This window comes from Muscardinus avellanarius (assembly GCF_963383645.1).
Source record: "Muscardinus avellanarius genome assembly, chromosome: 6".
Lineage (NCBI taxonomy): Eukaryota > Metazoa > Chordata > Mammalia > Rodentia > Gliridae > Muscardinus > Muscardinus avellanarius.
In genome coordinates this window covers 25074348-25096496 of record NC_137791.1, presented here as the reverse complement: position 1 = coordinate 25096496, position 22149 = coordinate 25074348, and the positions used below count along the sequence as shown (strand labels likewise).

General features: G+C 38.6%; 1 protein-coding gene across 1 annotated transcript in view; it reads right to left on the bottom strand.

Annotated features, from left to right (window-relative positions):
• Positions 1-22149, bottom strand: part of MND1 (meiotic nuclear divisions 1) — a gene marked incomplete at both ends in the record, with an annotated part of 58549 nt that overhangs the window by 4402 nt on the left and 31998 nt on the right. The window contains 3 exons of the mRNA XM_080697156.1: positions 2542-2586; positions 12501-12615; positions 13572-13646. Coding sequence (XP_080553282.1) covers positions 2542-2586; positions 12501-12615; positions 13572-13646 — 235 coding nt within the window. The remainder of the gene's footprint in view (positions 1-2541; positions 2587-12500; positions 12616-13571; positions 13647-22149) is intronic.

The window sequence follows — 22149 nt, the reverse complement described above, 5'->3', positions numbered from 1 at the left end:
GTGAGGCCCTTTGCAACTCAGCGAGACGCTGTTTCAAAGTAAAGAATAAAAAACAGGGCTGGGGGGTGTAGCTTGGAGGTAGAATTCCCTGGGTTCCATCCCTGGTAGGGAAAAAAAAAAAAAAATTCCAGATTTTTTTGCAGCTAATAATATAGGGGAAAAGAAACTCTTGCAACTGTTTTTATAATTTTAGTTTTGGAAGTTTATGATGAATAGAAAAACAATTTATAATTGTTTATGTAACAACTGGAATTTATGATGAATTAGAGAAAGGGAAAAGGCAAGTTTCTGTGTGTTGAATATTGTACTAAAGAGCTTACATACTGTTTTATTAGTCCTCCCCAAACATGAAGAAGCAGATCCAGAGAAGTTCAAGGGGTTATGCAGAAAGTAAGGAGCTCAGCTTGGGTCCATTCCAAAGCCAATTTAGTGCCTTGCGTGTGTGCGCACGCGCACACACACACACACACACACACACACACACCCCTACTCCTACTGTTTGATATGCTGTGCTTTATTGAGAACTACTAGGGCAAATCATCTCATGACTCTTATCTGAATGTCCACTTGCTTCTTTTGTCACACTCAAAATTTAGTATTTTTTAAAAAATCCATATAACATCATTATATTTATTATTTACTTATACTTTGAAAGACAGATTTCACTGTTTTTTCCCTCCCTCCCTCCCTCCCTCCCTCCCTCCCTCCCTCCCTCCCTCCCTTCCTTCCTTCCTTCAGTATTGGAGATTGAACCCAGAGGCAGTCTACCTCTGAGCTACAGCCCCAGCCCTTTTTAAAATATTTTGTTTTGGAAACAAGCTCTCACTAGGTTGCTGAGTCTCTCTCTACTCGTTGAGGTTGTGCTCCTTAAATTTATTTTTCCCGTCACTAAAGCATTATATTATTTGGGAAATAACTTTGTAATAAATAAGATTATAATTCTAAAATAGACTAGAAAAAAAAGATTCCTAAATTTCTGATGAAACACAGGCCTGGTCGGAGTGTCAGGAAAACCTGCCACGAATCTGTTCTTCCAATGACTAATCCTCTTTGACTAAACATAGTGACTTTAAGCTTTTCACATCTCGGCTTCAATCTTATCCATATTCTCCCACAGAAACATCATGAGGATGACTCATACATGAGAAGGTATTATAGACTCTCACTAGGATGAAAAAATTCAATTACCATTATTTTATAATTAAATATTGGAAAAACATCAGTATAATTTTCTGGCAGGTTTTAACGATATTAATCATACTTGTATATAAGCCACAGCAATCACTATTAATTTTCTCCTAAACCTTACATAAGGCCTCATTAATTCTGACTTCTGAGAATATCTCTGATGTCACTCGGAGGGTACATCCATTAGCAGATGGAGTAACAGGCGTTTACACGAAAGCGGGCTTGCGAACCTTGTGCTGGCGAGAGCTTGCACTGTGGAGTCAAGGATTCCAGGCCTGTCCCAGCCTGTGTGTCACTTGGACCCCGACAGCCTGAGCTCATCTTCACTGTGAGGGTTAATAATCTTATCTACTACACAAGATTATTATGGAGATAAAATGAGAACACATCACACCCATTATAATAACTAGCAAAGAGCCTCAGCAAATATTAGCAGCTTATTATTGTATAAGGACAAATCCTTAGGATTCCATGAAACCCCTAAAAGGTGTATTTTACATTAAAATATATATAAAAGTTAAACTATATATCTCATATATATATATTTGAAAGTCAGATCATTAGCTCAAGTGACTAATTTTAGGAAAAGTTACACAAAGTTAAACTGAAAGCAGTCCTTGGTTTTAAAAAAATATACTCATATCAATGTCAATCACTAAGTCAAATATATGAGAAGGAGAGAAGGAAAGGGAACAGGGCGGGAATTGAATAAGGGCTGACTGGGTGATGTGTGCATGCATGCCTCCACCATCTTGTACCCCATTAGTAAAAATTAAAATAATATATACTCTTATGAATCATAATATTTACATATGCAGATTTTGTGGTATTGGGGATTAAACCCAGGGGCATTTTACCTCCAAGCTACTTCCCCAACCCTATTATATTTTATGAAACTGAGGATTGAGCCCAGGGGCATTCTACCTCTGAGGTACACCCCCAAACCTATTTTTATTTTTATTTGGAAACAGAGTCTGGCTAGGTTGATGCAAGTCTCACTACTTGCTGAGGCTGACCTCAAACCTGCAATCCTCCTGTCTCAGCCTCCCAAGTCTTGGGATTACAAGCCTGAGACACTACCTGGCTTGTTTTTATTGTGAAACAGGGTCTTGCTAGGTTGATGAGAATCTCCCTACTTACTAAGGCTGTCCTCAAACCTGCTATCCTCCTGTGTTAGCTTCCCAAGTACTGGGATTACAGGTGTGCGCTACCATGTGGCCCTATTTTATTTTTTATTTTGAAACAGGGAATCACTAAGTCGCAGAGAGTCTCAGTAAGCAACTCAGACCTCTGAATTTCATATCACTGCAAGTGTGAAAGTTTATACTTTACCAGTTTTGTTACAATACATACCAGTCCATCTGTTAGCAGCTTCTTTGGCTACTTTATTTGCTTGACCTGAAAAAAATTATATATATATAGTTTTATACATATGTATATATAATTATTTGCATATATATAATTACTTTCAGTTATCTATGGATTTACATTTGCATTACTTAATTTCAAATATTTTTCTGGGAATTTAACTTGTACTACTTGTTTACTTGGTTTTACTCAAGAATTAGTAGCTGCTTGGGCCGGGCATGGTGGCGCACGCTTGTAATCCCCGCGCTTGGGAGGCAGAGACAGGAGGATCGCGCAGGTTCGAAGCCAGCCGCGCGCGCTGGCTTAGGAGACCCTGTTTCCAAATGAAAATGTAAAAATAGGTCTGGGAGTGTAGCCCGGAGGTAGAAGGGCTTCCAGGAACCCCAGTACCACCAAAAAAAAAAAAAAAAAAAAGAATTAGTAGCTGCTTGGGAGGCTGAGACAGGAGGATTGCACAGGTTCGAAGCCAGCCTCAGCTACTTAGTGAGGCTCTTAGCAACTTAGTGAAACCCTGTTTCCAAATAAATTATAAAAAAAAAATGGGGCTGGGGGTGTAGCCTGGAGGTACAAAAACCCTGGGTTCTACCCCCCAGTACCACACACACACACACACACACACAAAATAATTAGCAGCTAAAATTAAAATTTATTTTTTAAGCAGGTGTGGTGATGCATGCTTGTAATCTCAGTACTTGGGGGGGCTGAGATGGGAGGACTGCAGGTTTGAGGATAGCCTCAGAAACCTAATGATACCCTGTTTCTAAATAAAATAAAGAGGTCTTGGGGTGTAGCTCAGAGGCAGAATTGCCCCTTAGTTTAATCTTAACACCTCAGTTTATATACATATATATTTTTAAAAATAAATTATTACTTTTACTTCCCACTTCTTGGATATTTGCAATTGATCCTGCTAATCCTTGCATAATGATATTAACAATTCAATGGCAAGGTAAAATATATTTCTTACAGGCATGATTGAGAAATAAGAGATAATACATGTCTATGTAAACAAAGGGTTCTGGCTATTATCAACAAATTGTGTTATAAAATAAGCAATGACAGACTTAAATAAGCCTGAGTATTGTCATGTGGGTAATACAACCATGCTGTTAAAAACCAAATCCTATTAAATCAATTTGTAAAACTCTTAATACCTTAATCCAGTATAATCTGTTCTGCACTAACACAATAGCTAAAACCTTTTGAAATACCTCATTATAAAAAAGCACATTAAAGAACAATAATTTCATCGGGAAAAGGAGATTTGGGGTGAAAAAGGTTAATGCCTAAAAGAGTATTCTGAACTTACAGATAAGGAGGAGTCTATCTCTGGCACCTATTACTTAAATATTTAAATTTCTTAGAACTGTAGGTCTGGTACAAATTTGAAACAAATTACCTTTGTTCCTTTAGACATTATTCTAGCCCAGCAACCTCCCTGCCCCTCAAATTCCCATTTGGATTCCAAGTATACATATTTTAGTTAAACTGGTTTATAGCTTATAGATACCATTTTCATATTTAAATTTTTTGGTTCATTTGGATAGTTTCTATTGCTAAGTCAAATTTTAGAATTAAATTCGGGGGTGCTCTACCACTGAGACACATCTCCAGCCTTTTTAAAAATTTTAAGAGTCTCACTAAAGTTGCCAAGACTGGCCTTGAACTTTGGATTGTCCTGAATAACTGGGATTATAGGCATGTATGACTGAGCCCAGTTCTTCTGCCAAAAAAAAAAAAAAAAAAAGTTTTGTGGTCCTAGGGATTGAACAGAGGGGTGCTCCGCCTCTTAGCCACACCCCAGCTCTTTTTTCTTTCTTTTATTTTATTTTTCTGAGATAGGGCTTCACTAAGTTGCCGAGGCTGACTTCGAACTGACAATCCTGCCTCAGCCTCCCATTTGAGCCACATCCCCTGCCCAATTTTTTATTATTTATTTTTAAAAAAAATTTTAGCCGGGCGTGGTGGCGCACGCTTGTAATCCCAGCATTCGGGAGGCTGAGACCTGGAGGATCACGGTTCGCGGACAGCCTCAGCTACTTAGTGAGGCCTTCTGCAACTCAGTGAGACCCGGTTTCAAAATAAAGAATAAAAAATAGGGCAGGGGGTGTAGCTCGAAGGTCAAATGCCCCTGGGTTCCATCCCCAGACCCGCAAAAAAAAAAAAAAAATTTATTGGTGCATTATATTCATACATCATATTGGGGTAAAAAACTTGTGTGTACAGACATGTACACATCACTGATTTAACCCCTACCCAATTCCCAGCCCATCCCTCCCTCCCTTGCTCGGCTTAGTGGTTGACTTCGATATGTTTAAGTACATTGTGTTTTAGAGATTTTCCTCTTTCCTCCCTCCTTCCTCCTCCTTTAGGTTGTCTTGTTTGCTCCTCCAAAGGATTTCCTTTTTCATCTAGAGTTCCTCCTATGACCCATTTCTCCTTAACTTTCACATATTAGGGAAAGCATTGATTTCTTATTTTTTGTGACTAATCTCACTTAGCATAATGTTCTCCAGTTTCATCCATTTCCCTGAAAATGATGTAATTGAGGAGTTTTTTTTTTTTTTTGATGGCTGAGTAAAATTCCATTGTGTACATATACCACAGTTTTGTAATCCATTCATCTTTTGATGGACATCTTGGCTGGTTCCATAGTTTGGCTATGGTGAATTGTGCAGCCATGAACATAGATACACATGCATTAGTTTGGTAGTTTGGTTTCTTTTCTTCTGGGTAGATACCCAGAAGTGGTATTGCTGAATCAAATGGTAGATTTGTTCCCATTCTTCTCAGGATTCTCCATACTGTTTTCCAAAGTGGTTGCATTAATTTGCAATCCCACCAACAATGTCTTAGAGTTTCCACTTCTCTACATCCTCGCCAGCATCTATTGTTGTTTGTGTTTTGAATGATTGCCATTCTAGTTGGAGTTAGGTGAAATCTCAGGGTAGTTTTGATTTGCATCTTTTTGATTGCCAGTGATGTTGAGGATTTTTTCATGCATTTATTGGCCATTTGAATTTCTTCTTTTGTGAAGTGTCTATTTAGTTCACTTGCCCATTTTGTTATTGGATGCTTTGTTTTCTTAGTGTTGAGTTTCTTGAGTCCTCTGTATATTCTAGATATTAGTCCTCTATCGGAGGGGTAGGTGGCAAAAATCTTCTCCCATTCTGTTGGCTCTCGATTGAGGTTCTTGACAGTTTCCTTTGCTGAACAGAAGCTCTTCAATTTCATGCAATCCCCTGTATTGATTCGCCTTTTAATTTGTTGTGCCTTTGGGGTCTTGTTGAGAAACTGTTTATCTGTGCCTATGTGTTGCAGTGTTGGACCTATGCCCTCTTCAAGGAGCTTCAAGGTCTCTGGTTTGATTTCCAAGTCTTTGATCCATCTTGAGTTGACTTTTGTGCAGGGTGAGAAAGTGGGATTAATTTCCAATTTTCTGCATATGGTTAACCAGTTTTGCCAACACCATTTGTTGAAGAGGCTATCTTTTTTCCAGTGTATGTTTTTGGCCCCTTTGTCAAAAATCAATTGGCTGAAAGTGTGTGGACTTGTTTTGGGGTCTTCTATTCTACTCCACTGGTCTATGTATCTGTTTTTTTTTTTTTTTTTTTTTTTTTGCCAGTACCATGCTGTTTTTATTACAATGGCTTTGTAGTATAGTTTAAAGTCAGGTATTGTGATTCCTCCAGCATGGTTTTTGTTGCTGGGAACTACCTTGGCTATTCTGGGCTTTTTGTTATTCCAGATAAATTTAAGAACTGATTTTTCTATGTCTGTGAGAAATGATCTCCGTAGTTTAGTGGGCATTGCGTTAAATCTGTAGATCACTTTTGGGAGGATGGCCATTTTAATGATATTTATTCTGCCAATCCATGAACATGGAAGATCCTTCCATCGTCTAAGATCTTCTTCGATTTCTTTTTTCAGTGTTTTATAATTTTCTTTGTAGAGATCTTTTACCTCCTTGGTCAAATTTATTCCTAAGTATTTTATTTTTTTGTGGGAGATCCTGAGTGGAAGTGTTTTCTGAATTTCTTTTTCAGTGGATTTATAGTTGGTGTACAGGAAAGCTTCTGATTTTTTAAGATTGATTTTGTATCCAGATACTTTGCTGAATTTGTTGATCAGTTCTATATGCCTTTTGGTTGAGTTTGTTGGGTTTTCTAAATGTAGTATCATGTCATCTGCAAATAGTGAAAGTTTGAGTTCTTTTCCTATTTGTACTCCTTTGATTTCCTTTTCTTGCCTTATTGCTCTAGCTAGAGTCTCCAGTACTATATTGAAGAGAAGTGGTGATAATGGACATCCTTGTCTCGTTCCGGTTTTTAGGGGGAATTCTTGAAGTTTTTCCCCATTTAATATGATGTTGGCGGTGGGCTTATTGTAGATTGCCTTAATAATGTTGAGATATGTTTCTTCTATTCCAATTCTCTGCAGTGTTTTTATCATAAATGGATGTTGAATTTTATCAAATGCTTTTTCAGCATCTATTGAAATGATCATGTGATTTTTGTCTTTGATTCTGTTTATATGATGAATTACATGAATTGGTTTTCATATGTTGAACCAGCCTTGCATCCCTGGGATGGTGTATGATTTTCTTGATGTGGTTTTGAATGCACGTTGCTAGTATTTTGTTTAATAGTATTGCATCCAAGTTCATCAGAGATATAGGCCTGTAGTTTTTCTTCCTTGAACTGTCTTTATTCGGTTTGGGTATTAGTGTGATGTTGGCTTCATAGAATGTATTTGGGAGAGTCCCGGTTTTTTCTATTTCATGAAATATTTTGAGGAGTATTGGGGTGAGCTCTTCTATAAAGGTTTTATAAAATTCACTTGGGAAACCATCTGGTCCTGGGCTTTACTTTGATGGTAAGCTCTTTACTGCTGTTTTAATCTCTTTGATTGTTATTGGTTGGTTTAAGTGTTCTATATCTTCTTGACTCAGTTTAGGAAGGTTGTATTTATCTAGGAAGTTGTCGATTTCCTCCAGATTTTCCATTTTGTTGGAGTATAGTTTTTCAAAGTAGTCTCTGATAATCCTCTGGATTTCTACACTGTCAGTAGTAATTTCTCCTTTTTCATCCCTTATCTTCATAATTTGGGTTGATTCTCTCTTTTTTTTAGTTAGGTTGGCTAGTGGTTTATCTATCTTGTTAATTTTTTCAAGAAACCAGCTTTTTGTTTTGTTGATTTTCTGTATTGTTTTTTTATTCTCTATTTTGTTAATTTCTGCTCTAATTTTAATAATTTCCTGTCTTCTGCTGGCTTTGGGGTTCAATTGTTCCTTCTTTTCAAGGGCTTTGAGGTGTGTCATTAGGTTATTTATTTGAAGATTTTCTGTTTTTCTTATGTGAGCACTCAGTGCTATAAATTTTCCTCTTAATACTGCCTTCAGAGTGTCCCAGAGGTTTTGATATGTTGTATCTTTATTTTCATTTGTTTCTAGAAATTTCTTGATTTCACCTCTTATATCTTCTATGACCCATTCTTCATTCAGAAGTATGGTGTTCAGTCTCCACATGTTTATATTGTTTCTCTGGGTCTTCTTATAGTTGATTTCTAGTTTCATGCCATTATGGTCTGAAATGACACAGGGAAATATGTAACATTTTTAAAATTTGCTAGTGCTCATTTTGTGCCCCAGGATGTGATCTATTTTGGAGAATGTTTCGTGAGCAGATGAGAAAAATGTAAACTCCACTATAGTTGGGTGAAATATTCTATATGTGTCCAACAGGTCCATTTGGTTAATGGTGTTCTTTAGTTCTGAGGCATCTTTACTGACCCTTTGTCTGGAAGATCGGTCTAGTGTTGTGAGGGGTGTGTTGAAGTCTCCCAGTATTATTGTATTGGGATTTATGTGTGATTTCATGTCACAAAGAGTTTGATTTATGAAAGTAGCTGCACCTATGTTTGGGGTATAGATGTTGATTATTGTTATTTTCTCTTGCTGGATTATTCCTTGTATCAGTAAAATATGACCTTCTTTGTCTCTTCTAATAAGTCTGGGTTTAAAGTCTAACTTGTCTGATATCATAGTTGCTACTCCTGCTTGTCTTTGAGTTCCATTAGCATGGATTACCTTGCTCCAGCCCTTTACCTTGAGTTTGTTCCTATCTTTACTTGTAAGGTGTGTTTCTTGTAAGCAGCAGATGGATAGATTCTGATTTTTAATCCATTTTGCCACTTTATGTCTTTTTCTTGCGGAGTTGAGGCCGTTTACATTCAGTGTGATTAAAGAGAGATAATTTTTAATTCCTAACATGTTAAGATTTTATTTCTCTTTGAGATACTGTTTATTCTTCTTTGCTTAGTTGTCTGCTGGATGGGAAATCTTGTTTCTTTGGTTCTGGCGTGTATTACCTATTTCTTCTTTGCAGTTATCTCCTTGAGTATTTTCTCTAGCACTGGTTTTGAAGACATAAATTCCTTCAGTTTCTGTTTGTCATGGAAGCTTCTTATTTCCCCATCTAATTTGATAGATAGTTTTGCTGGGTAGGAAATTTTTGGCTGGAAGTTGTTTTCTTTCAGAGTTTGGAATATGTTACTCCATGCCCTTCTGGCTTTCATGACTTGGTTTGGGAAGTCTGGAGTGATTCTAATTGGTTTGCCTCTGAATGTCACTTGGCCTTTTGTTTTCGTTGCCTTTAAGATTCTCTCCTTGGCTTCCACATTAGTCATTTTGACAATTATGTGGCGTGGGGATCCTCTTCTCTGATCCTGTCTAAAGGGAGTTCTATAAGTTTCCTGGACCTGTGTATCGACCTCTTGCTCTATGTTTGGAAAATTTTCTGCTATTATTTCTTTGAAGAGATTATTGATCCCTTTGGTTTCACCTTCTTTTCCCTCCTGTATTCCAATTATTCTTAGGTTAGCTCTCTTAAAATGGGCCCATATTTCTTCAATGTCAGATTCCTGCTGTCGGATTTTTTTTTCTAAATTATAAACTATGCGTTCATTTTTGGAGTGATCATCTTCTAGAAGCGAGATTCTATTCTCCATGTGGTCTAATCTGTTATTTATACTTTGAATTGAGGCCTTTATTTCAATGATTGCATCCTTTATCTCTTTTTGACTCTCTCTGAATTCTTTTCAAAACACTTCTATTATTTCTACAGTTATTTTCCTGATTTGATCTTCTAGAGATCTCTGAATTTCTGTGTTATCAGGTTCTGATGTTGTGGGCATTCATTACTCCATTGTTATTCCTCTTTCCCATGGTTTCGGAAGTTTGTGTCTTCTCTGGGTTCTTCCCTTGGTCACTACGACTTCGCTTAGGGTAATCTGGATTTTGAGTCTGTGGTATCTTAGTCACCACTAATCCTTTACTGGGTTGTATCGCAAAGTCTCAGACCCAGGGAGTCAATGGAGGCTGCTTAAGACCATGGGGGTGGGTGCCAGGCTAGGCGTTCTCCCGCAGGGAGTTGTGACTGTGGTATAATATCTCTGCCACCAACACTCCCCCAGTGGGTTGGACTGCAAAAATCTCTGACCCAGGAAGACTAACTGTACAAGTCCCTGGGAATGCAGTACTGGGATTTCTCCTCTAGGGGCCGCAATTTGACTCACATTTTTGAGTGCGCTGATGGAGCTGTAGTGGATTCGGTGAATTTGCTGCTGCCGCTGCTGTCAATATGGCACTGCTGTCACGACCTCGGCCGTGAGGCTGGAGTATTTCTTCTCTGGTTTTGAGCTCCGCTCTGAGTCCCTGCAGGGTGTGCTCAGCTCGCTGTCCTCCCCTCCTCTCTGGAGCCTCCTGTCAGGTTCTGAGCTCTGTTCTGAGTCCCCCTTCTCTCTGGAGCCTGGTGGGTTGTTGCTGGAGCCATCCGGTGAACTCACTGCTAGCGCCAGCAGTAAGGTGCTGCTGCTGTGTCCTCGGCCGTGAGGCCGGCGTACCTCCTGTAAGGTTCTGAGCTGCGTTCTGAGTCCTCCTCCTCTCTGGAGCCTGGTGGGTTGTTGCTGGAGCCGTCCGGTGAACTCGCCACTACCGCCAGCAGTAAGGTGCTGCTGTTGTGTCCTCGGCCGTGAGGCTGGCGTACCTCCTGTCAGGTTCTGAGCTGCGTTCTGAATCCTCCTCCTCTCTGGAGCCTGGTGCTGCGAGGAAAGATGGCGTCCACGCAACTCTGTGCCGCGGCTCTGGCCGCAGCACTGCGGGCTGGTTTCTTTCTGGTGTCCCATTTTTCCAGCCCTCATTTTCTCTTTCCCTTGTATTTACAGTTTTTGTTTCTCTGCTGATGGTGTTTTCTGGCTATGAAAGGTTCTGATTTTGCGGTAATAGAGATCGAATGTTAGCGGGACTCGTAAGGCCCGCTTTTCTCCATCACCATCTTCCCGGAACTCCTATTTATTTATTTATTATTATTATTATTTTTTATTTTTTTATTATTTTTTATTTTTTAATTTATTTTTATTGGTGCACTATATTCATACATCATAGTAGGATACATATTTTTGTAGACATACATGCACACTTTTCCCAGTCAGCCCCTACCCAATCCTATTTATTTTTTCTTGTTTGTTTTTTTGTGGTACTGGGGTTCCTGGAAACCCTTCTATCTCCAGGCTACAGTCCCAGACCTATTTTTCTAATTTTATTTGAAAACAGGGTCTCTTAAGCCAATGAGGCTGGCTTCAAACCTGCACGATCCTCCTGTCTCTGCCCCCCCAAGCCCGGGGATTACAAGCGTGCACCACCACGCCCAGCATTTTTATTCTTTATTTTGAAACAGGGTTTTACTGAGTTGCAGAGGGCCTTACTAAGTACCTGAGGCTGTCGGAGAACCGCGATCCTCCGGTCTCAGCCTCCCAAATGCTGGGATTACAAGCATGCATCACCATGTCCGGTTTATTTCCCTCTTTTTTAAAATAGAAAATAACAGTAGCTGGGTGTGGGATAAGGGGGCACATGTTTATAATCCCAGTACTTGGGAGGATGAAAAAGGAGAGTGCAGGTTCACGGCCAGCCTCAGCTACTTAGTAAGGCCCTCTGCAACTTAGTGAGACTCTGTTTCAAAATAAAGAATAAAAGCTGGGCATGGTGGTGCACACTTTGTAATCCCCGCGCTTGGGAGGTGGAGACAGGAGGATCGCACAGGTTCCAAGCCAGCTGCACTGGCTAAAGAGACCCTGTTTCCAAATTTAAAAAAATATATAAAATAGGTCTGGGATTGTAGCCTGGAGGTAGAAGGGTTTCCAGGAACCCCAGTACCATCTTCAAAAAAAAAAAAAAAAAAAAAAAAAAAAAAAGAAAGAAAGAAAGAAAGAAAGAAAGAAAGAAAGAATAAGAAATAGAGCCAGGCATGGTGGTGCACGCTTGTAATCCCAATACTTGGGAGGCCGAGACAGGAAGATCCTGCAGGTTTGAAGCCAGCCTCAGCTACTTAGGGTCTCCGCAGCTTAGTGAAACCCTGTTTTCAAATAAAATAAAACAGGTCTGGTAGCTCAGAGGTAGAAAGCACCTGGGTTCCATCTCCATCACCACAAAAGAATAAAAAATATGGCTGGAGGTGGAGTTTGGAGGTAGAATGCCCCTGAGTTCAATCCCCAGTAACACACACACACACACACACACACACACACACACACACACACACGTAGTTTTTTTCTAGAATCAAGATGTCTACGGCCAAATTAGATCATTCTCTGATTTCTTAGTTTCTAAGTTTATATTTTATATCTCCTTATACTCCTCTCAACTTCCTTACTTCTGAAATGTTTATAATTTCAAAGTTGTCACTATTCAATATTTAATATTAAGTATCCTTAATGCAAATATTAAGGCAAATCCCATTATGCTATAAATACAGTTCAAGCATTCAAAACAAAATACTATTTTAACTGGTTTTATTTTCTTACATATAAGGAGAATAGCTACCAGCAACTAGAAGTACAAAGTCTCGCTCATTATCAAAGTTAAAGATCTTTAACTACAAACTTACGTATTTCTTCTACAACTTGCGGGTCACATTCTTTGTATTTTTCTACTTCTGCCTTAAGTTTCTCCCTTTGGTCCCGAAGTTCAGAAAGCTCTTTTGCCAGCATGGTTCGTTCTTCCTGAATTCAAAATAATTTAATGTATAATCGAGACAAATAAAATTCCATTTGTTATAAACACACTTTTTTTTTTTTGGTACTGGGAGTATAACACTATTTTATATTTTATTTCAGACAGGGTCTCACTAAGTTGCTGAAAGCCTTACAAAGTAGCTGAAGCTGGCTTCGAACCTGTGCTATCCTCCTGTCTCAGCCTCCCAAGTGTGGAGATTACAAGTGGTGTGCCACCACGCCCAGCTGCCAATTTCTTTTTAAACTTTAAAAATGGACAGAAATGTTTAATAGGGCTATGTAATAGTTCCTCTTCTAATAACAACTAGCTTAATCCACACAATAACCAATAGATTTTTATTATTCTCCATTTTATAACCAAGAAAATCGAGAACAGAGAATTAAGGAGTCTTTCAAACTCAGGCAGACTGGTTTGAGGGTTTATTTTTCTACATTATGCTGCAATATATATAAAATCTACAAGTGGCACTGGGTTCAATCCCTAGTCCCCCCCAAAAAAATCTAGATTTGCAACCAGTAAATTCTATTATGTCAAATATCCATCCTGTGTTCATTACGCTCCATTTCTCTTCTGGTAGAAATGATACCCTTCTCACGGACAACTCTGTGTCCTTATTCTTCTGTTTTAACTGTCACTATTAAGCTGGGCGTGGTGGCTCAGGCTTGTAATACTAGTACTTGGGAGGCTGAAACAGGAGGTTCACAGGTTCAAGGACAGCTTCAGCAATTTAGTGAGGCTCTTAGCAAATTAGTTTGAGATCCTGTTTCCATATAAGAAATAAAATCGGTCTGGGGATGTAGCTTGGAGGTAGAATGCTTCTGGGTTCAATTTCCAGTATAAAACACACACACACAAACACACACACACACACACACACACACACACACACACACACACACACACTAAATTGCCATTACCAAAGAATTTACAGACATAAACTTACCGTCTCATGTCGGCCAACTTTAGCTTTCTCAATGCTCTTCTGTAGGTTTGCATGCTTTTGGCTTCCCTCAGACAACTAGAGAATCAGAAACAAAATAGCTAAAGAAAAACTTTCTTGATATGTAGTTTTTAAAAGACAAAGTGAAATTCTGCCCAGGTTTATGTCACAAAAAAGTCAAAGACTACAGTGGAGACTAATTTATCTAATTTGAAGAGAACCAATGACTGTGAATCATTAGATTGAAAAAAATTTTTTAAAAATATTTTCCCATCACTAAGCTGCTCGCTAAGTTGTGGCCCTGAAGTTGTGAACCTCCTGAGTCAGCCTCCCAATTACTGGGATTACATGCCTGTGTCACTGTGCCTGGCTCTTTTTTCTTTTTCTTTTTGGCACTGGGGATTGAAACCAGGGGCATTCTACCTCTAAGCTACACCCCCACCCACTGTATTTTTTATTTTGAAACAGGGTCTCACTGGTTGTTGAGGTCTCACTGCTTAGGCTGTCTTTGAACCTGCGATTCTCCGGTCTCAGCCTTCCAAGTACTAGGACTACAGGTGTGCACCACTAAACCTGGCTTGCCCAATTCTTATTTTAAGTTTTGAAATAGGTTCTTGCTATGTTGCTCAGGCTAGCCTCGAATTTATGATCCTCCTGCCTCAAACCTCCTGAGTTGCCACAGCTTCCTCAGACTCTGTAGTGGGGATTACAGACATATATCCCACTACCTGGCTTGTTTTAAATTTGTTTTGAGACACTTCAAATATTTTTATTTTTTATGCATTTATTGGTACAGTATATCATAATGTACTTCAAGGTGATGGTGACATATATGCACACAGAAAATGATCTATTTAAGTATATTATGCAGCTTAGAAGCAGAGTAATTATATGTAGAAATGGATTGGATAATACTGGCATAAAAAGACTGTAGATATGGAATATTCTCTAGCATGGGATGAGGTGTACACCAAAAGAGGATTAGTAATTTCAGAACACTGCTTCTTCTTCTCAATTTTTTAAATTTCACCCATGTCCATGACTAAATAAATAATCACAGGAAATCCTCAACACTAAATTCTTTACCACATCTTGCTATAAACTAATTGAAAATTTCAGACTCATTTGGTTAGGTAAGAGACTTCTTAAAAGATATTCCATATCTCCCTCACTCTTGAGTTACAAACATTTAGAAAATAATTAACAATTAAATGAATTTAATTTCTGTTGGCTAATAAAAAAAAAAAGACCTTCCACAACATAATCTAGTTATACAGAGAGGGCAAATAAAGGACTGGGGTGCAGCTCAGTAGTAGAGTGCTTGTCTAACATGCACAAGGTCTTGGGTTTGATCTCTAGCAGCATAGACACACACAAAAAAAGGTAAGAAATATTTAGATACCCTTTGTTGCTTAAAATTCAGAAATACTATTTTCAAAAATTTGGAAGCTTAATGTGACTTTGGGAGACTTTCACTTCTTAATATGCATACAGGGGACACTGTAAGCTTTCTTTTACTAGTTTTTTAGTCATTGATTCGAATACATAGCACAAACAAGAGCTGTCTGGTTATGCCAGACAGACACTATCCCCAAACCAGTAACACCTCTTCGGCAGAGTTATTATCTTCCTAAGTTAAAAAAATCTACTGTACATGTAAGAGCTAAAACAAGGTTCAAGGCCCTAACTTTAGTAAAGCTTATTAGTTCTTTGTAACAAGGGTTCCATTTATAAAATACAACCATGTTTGAAAGTTAGCATTCCATCCTGCAGGACCACCTGAAATAATTTAAAAATGTATATAGTATTTAAATTCAGGAGTAGAGATTTTTTCCCAATTAAAAATATATATACACAGAACCAGCCCGGCGTGGTGGTACATGCTTGTAATCCCCGTGCTTGGGAGGCAGAGTCAGGAGGATTGCGCAGGTTCGAAGCTGGCTTAAGAGACCCTGTTTCCAAATAAAAATATAAAAAATAGGTGTCTGGGAGTGTAGCCCTGAGATAGAAGGGTTTCCAGGAACCCTAGTACCATAAAAAAAAAAAATACACACACACACACACACACACACACACACACACACAAAACCAGGCAAAGTGTCACATGCCTATAATCCCAGTACTTGGGAGACTAAGATAGAAGCATTGCAGGTTTGAGCTGAGCCTCTCAACAATTTAGTGAGGCCCTCCATAATTTAGTGAAACCTTGTTTCAAGACATAAAATAGGGCTGGGCATGTAGCTCAGAGGTATAATATTCCTGGGTTTAATCCTCATTACCACACACACAAAAAACCAACTAACCAACAAACAAAATACCCCACATATACAGTCACACATACATATGAACACAATATTTTCCCATTTAAATTATTTACCAGTCTCAAGCATCCTAAGTATTAGGATTTCAAGTGTAGGTACCATTCCAGGCTAGGGTTTATGTATTTTAATTATATTAACAAAGTGTCTTTTAGGTACTGTAGGTTTGTAATTATTTACAACTTAAAAGCATTTGAAAGAGATAATTCAAGAATTCCTTGATTCTTTTTTTTTTTTTTTTTTTTTTTGGTGGTACTGGGAATGGAACCCAGGGGTCTTCTACCTCCAGGCTATACTCCCAGACCTATTTTATATTTTATTTGGAAACAGGGTCTCTTAAACCAGCTGAGGCTGGCTTCGAACCTATGTGATCCTCCTGTCTCAGCCTCCCAAGGGGGGGGGGTAGATTACAAGCGTGTGCCACCACGCCTGGCTCAAGAATCCTTGATTCTAAAAATAATCTTACCTATTTTAAATGCAAAGCACTACATTTATGGGTTGTCTAGTTAAGTATCTTGGTAATAGAGGGAGGTACAATCTAAATAATGTTATCAAAGGAGAGGCTTCTGCTAACTTAAGTACTGGAATAGTTTGGTTTGACTCAATTGTGAAGGATTCTCGGCTCACTGCTTAATTCTTAAAATCTAAGGACGATCAACAAGGAAAGCAACTCTTCTTAGGCGCCCTTGTTATCAGTTTGTCATCTATGCAGCTACTAGAAGGATGATGGCTACAGCACACACCTAGCACGCACCTTGGAACAAAACCAAACCCAGGCCTCAAGTAGTAAGGGCTGGGATTTTAAGCCGCTGTACACATTATGTGGAACAAGAGTTTCCAAACTTTGGCATATATCAGGATAATGCAAAGGGCTTGTTAGAACTTAAGTTGCTGGGTCCCACTTGTTGGGTTCCTGAATAAGACTGGTGTGCAATCCCAGAATCTGCATTTCTAATATGTTCCCAAGTGAGCTGATCCTGCTGATTACAGGTACCACAATTTTGAAAACTACTGAGCTAAACAAAAACTTGTTTTCTTCCAGGGACAAATTTAACTAAAATATAGAATTTTAATCTATGAAAAATATTATCTGTTTCATAAGTAAAAATGAATTACTGCTAAATATGATAGCCTGCACTAAAAACACTAATGTTTCTAGAAATACAAAAGCCCACATTTACAAAAATAAAACAAGGGGTGATATCTTATATTCTAAAAAATTATCTACCACAGGATTCCTTTAATGGGCAATCTCTTTTGGTGTATTTCTGAAATGTAAAACCAGAATCAAACACGTATTTTAACAAATTATTTCCCATATGTCACTAAAGCAAATAAGTTTTAAAAAATATAGTAACTCGGAACAAATAGCAACAGCTGCAACACAAACTACCTATAATTCGTAAAAACAGGATTTCATCTTTAGATTTGAGGATCTGACATAATGCTTCTTTGAATGCATTCCAGACCACTTCTTACAGACACTGGGGTAGAGAAACATAATGCCCATGTTTTCTAAAGGACTAACTCACTGCCTGCAGGAACTGCCTAATTCATAAGAGAAACAGGAAGATTGATTCAAGCTGGTTGCATTGGAGTTCTGAATTGCACTTTTTTTTTTTTAAATGAAGACATTTCAAAGCATTAAGGGAAGAATACGGAGATTCATAGCTAGAAAAGAATGTCAAGGAATAGAAAATGTTCTCATTCTCAGAGAATAGCAACAGCAACTAGATCAGAACACTTTAAAATTCATGTGCAGTGTTGTTGAAAGATAGATTCTGTGTCTTTTGCTTATACCTAAAAGAGAATTTGCTGTAGGTTTTTTTTTTTTTGAGGTGGGGGTGGTACTTAGAATTGAACTCAAAAGCATTTTACCTCCAAGCTATACCCTTAGCCTTTTTATTTTATTTTTTGGTGGTACTGGGGTTCCTGGAAACCCTTCTACCTCCGGGCTACACTCCCAGACCTATTTTATACTTTTTAAAATTTGGAAACAGGGTCTCTTAAGCCAGAGCAGCTGGTTTCGAACCTGTGTGATCCTTCTGTCTTGCCTCCCAAGCATGGGGATTACAAGCGTGTGCCACCACACCCAATTTTTTTACATTTTTATTTTATTTTATTAGTATTACTTTTTCTTTGGTGGTACTGGGGGTGGAACCCAGAGGCTTTCTACTTCCAGGCTATACTCCCAAACCCATTTTATATTTTATTTGGAAACAGGGTCTCATGAAGTTGCTGAGAGCCTCACTCAGTAGCTGAGGCTGGCTTCGAACCTGCGTGATCCTCCTGTCTCAGCCTCCCAAGCGCGGGCATTACAAGCGTGTGCCACCACGCCCGGCTTTTTTTTACATTTTAAACAGGATCTTGCTAGGTTGCTGAGAGTCTTGCTATGTTACTGAGGCTGGTCTTGAACCCGAAATCCTCCCAAGTACTGGGACTACAGGCATGTGCCACAATTGAGTTTTCTTTCTTTTTTTTTTTTTTTTTTTTTTCCGTACTGGGGATTGAACCCAGGGGCATTCTACCTCTGAGCTACACTCTCAGTCCTATTTTTTATTCTTTATTTTGAAACAGGGTCTTACTAAGTTGCAGGGGACCTAAGTAGTTGAGGCTGGCTGAGAATCTTTGATTCTCCTATCTCAGCCTCCCAAGTACTGTAATTACAAGCATGTGCCACCATGCCAGAACATAGTGAGATTTAAAGTGATACCAAAGTATATGAGCACATCAGTTGTGCTCCTTCCATATACCCAATTTCTTTAATGATTTGTTTAATAATATCCTTTAACCATTATTTTATGGAATTGTTTACTCCTTTCTCCAAAGTCCAATGTTTAGAAACTGTTTATATGTAGTAGATGGCAACAAATGTGCCATCAATCAAAAAATGTGAACAAATGCTAACTGTTAGTGTTAGTTTTTAATACCATCTTTCAATGCATAAATTACAATTTCTTAGGTAAATGTACCAATCTTTTTCTTTATGGCTCCTAGGGTCTGTATCTTGCCTAGAAAAGCCTCTTATCCTAATATGGTACATATTACTTCTCTTGTTTTTAGAGTAGTTTTACACTGTTTTTTTTCTTTAAAAGATCTGTGGTTTAGCTAGGCTCAGGGATGCACAACTGTAATCCAGGGCTTGGGAGGCCGAGACAAGAAGATCACAAACTGGAGGCTAACAAAGGCAACTTAACAAGAGCCTGTCTCAAAATTAAGAATAAAAAGGGATGGGGGGTAGCTCAGTGGTACAATACCCCTGGGTTCAATTTCCAGCACCATACACAAGGACAAGCACATGCACAAAAACAAAAAAACTATGATTTACTCTGGAGATGGTGTGAAGCAGGATTCTTAACTTCAGTTTACTTCAGTGGATGTCCAATAATCCCTATTTCATGGGACAGTCTGTCCTTTCCTACTGAGCTGATAAAGAAGTATGGCATCTTTATCATAAAGTCCATAAATGCATTCGGCCAGCATATGGCTTCTCTACACTGCTACACTTATTTGTCTACCCTTACACCAACAGCAAGTTTTAATTACTGTAGCAATATATTTGTTTTGTTACCTGATAGGTAAAATCCTACTTCATTGCTCTTCCCTTTTAATACTTTCTTGATCTTTTCTTAGTGTCGTTAGCATACGAACTTAAAAACCATCCATAAAAATCAAATGGGATTTTAGTTATTATATTGACTATATAGATATTAATCAGCATTTTTATCATTGAGTTTTCTCATTCATGAATATGTTGCTCCATTAATTTAGTTCTTTCATGTTTTTTTGGTGGAGTTTTAGAGTCTTCTTCATGTTTGTCTAGCTCATTTCTTGCTAGGATTTAGTAGCTTTTTGGTTGTATGTTTCTTTGTGTCACTGGGGATTAAACCCAGGGGCATTCTATCTCTGAGCTACACCTCCAGCTTTGTTTTTAATTTTTTTTTGCGTGTCTGGGGATGGAGGCCAGGGGCATCTGACCTCCAGCTACACCCCCTGCCCTATTTTTATTCTTTATTTTGAAACCGGGTTTCACCGAGTTGCAGAGGGCCTCACTAAGTAGCTGAGGCTGTCCGCGAACTGCAATCCTCCGGTCTCAGCCTCCCGAATGCTGGGATTACAAGCATGCGCCACCACGCCCGGCTATGCTTTTATTTTGAAACAGGGTCTCCCTAAGTTGTGAAGGGCCTAAGTTGCGCTCAGACTTGAGATCTTCCTGTTTCAGCCTCCTGAGTACTGACTGGGATTACAAGTGTGCGCCCCCACACCCAGCTTAATGCTGTTTTCGGTGTTACTAAGGGATAGGCATTAAGTGACTCCAACCAAACTAAGATTTGCAGTAAACTGAAATGTTCGAGATAATTTGAAAGGTGAATGTATATAGCTCAAAAAATGTAACAATTAAACTGGGTGTGGTGGCGCACGCTTGTAATCCCAGCATTCAGGAGGCTGAGACCGGAGGATAGCGGTTCGTGGACAGCCTCAGCTACTTAGTGAGGTTCTCTGCAACTCACTGAGACCTGGTTTTCAAAATAAAGACTAAAAAATAGGGCAGGAGGTGTAGCTCGGAGGTCGAATGACCCTGGGTTCCATCCCCAGACCCGCAAAAAAAAGAAAAGAAAAGAAAAAAAAAGTAAGAATTAACAAAATTTAAAATTGAAGTTGTTTTGTATCTAAAATTATTCTCAAAAAGTTATAATGTAGGAAAGTTATGGTTATAAATATAAATTTTGGGGAACCTAAACAAAGGCCCATAGATGAATCTGATGAAATGCAGGCCTAGATTCTGTTTAAGCCATGCCCTTGGGTCAAATAGGATTTATAGTTTAAATAAAAAGAGCACCCAACTAAGTAATGGTATTTTTTTTTAATTTTTTTTTTTTTTTTTTTTGCGGGTCTGGGGATTAAACCCAGGGGCATTTGACCTCCGAGCTACACCCCCCTGCCCTGTTTTTTATTCTTTATTTTGAAACAGGGTCTCACTGAGTTGCAGAGGGCCTCACTAAGTAACTGAGGCTGTCCACGAACCGTGATCCTCTGGTCTCAGCCTCCCGAATGCTGGGATTACAAGCGTGCAGCACCATGCCCAGCTCTAATGGGTTATTTCTGTGAAACTTCTAAATATATAGAATAGCCATAGAGATGTCATTAATATTTAAATATTAAAACTTATAAAATATTGATATGTTGACAAAATATTAGTATTGGCAAAATGGACACATTGAAACATTTTTAAAGTTAAATTAAGCTTATTCCAGAAATTAAAGAAGTAAATATGAACATGATTTGGACACACTGCCACCCCCTGGTGGCATGGCATCAAATGGCAGGTCAAGCTTCTGTGGTGCAAATCTACAGACCGTTGATTTGCAAGGGGAATATATTTTTAAAGAATGGCTGCCACAAACCTGTGAAGAAGCACAGAACAGTATTTTAGGGATGGGTCAGGGAATTGTACAGTTAGAGTTAGCCTTTTCAAGAACCCTTGTCCACCATGAAGCACCAACAGCAAAGGAGAATAATTCCTACGCACAGTTTGGAAGCCCAGCTCCAAACTACCCATCACCAGAGCAAAACCAGCCAATCAACACACAGTATCAAATATAAGTCTTTGATGTCTTAAAGTTCTATTATAAAAGTGCATGCAAGTTTCAACAGTTGCAATTTTAGCTTTAAGTCTTATTTTAAATTATCAATAAAAATAGTTGCCAATAAAAAATAATTACCAATAAAAATAGCCTCCATTCTTTAAGTCACTCAGTCTCAACAAACATATATTTAGTTCTTGATTATGTGGGCCAATGGAGAGAAGTAATAAGGCATTCAACTTAAAGGGCATGACTTTTGGGGAAGTAGGGACAGAGTCTCACTATGCTGTGTGGGCTGCTGTGTCTGGTTTAAAAGGTATTGCTTTAGCTGGGCATGGTGGCACATGCTTGTAATACCAGTACTTGGGAGGCTGAGACAGGAGGATTGCAGGTTTGAGGCCAGCCTCAGCTACTTAGTGAGGACCTTTGCAATTTAATGAGACCCTGTTTCAAAATAAAGAATAAAAAAATATGGCTGGGGGTATAGGTTGGAAGTAGAACGCCCCAGGTTCAATCCCCAGTATCACACACACCAAAAAAAAAGGTATGACTTTTAAATGCATGTGGATATAATTTGGTAGACCCTGTTAGTTGTCCCTCCTAATGATTTCTTAACAGAATTACGATTTTTGTTCAGATTAGAGTGCCGATGTACTCAGCAAGAATGCGTTAACTGTA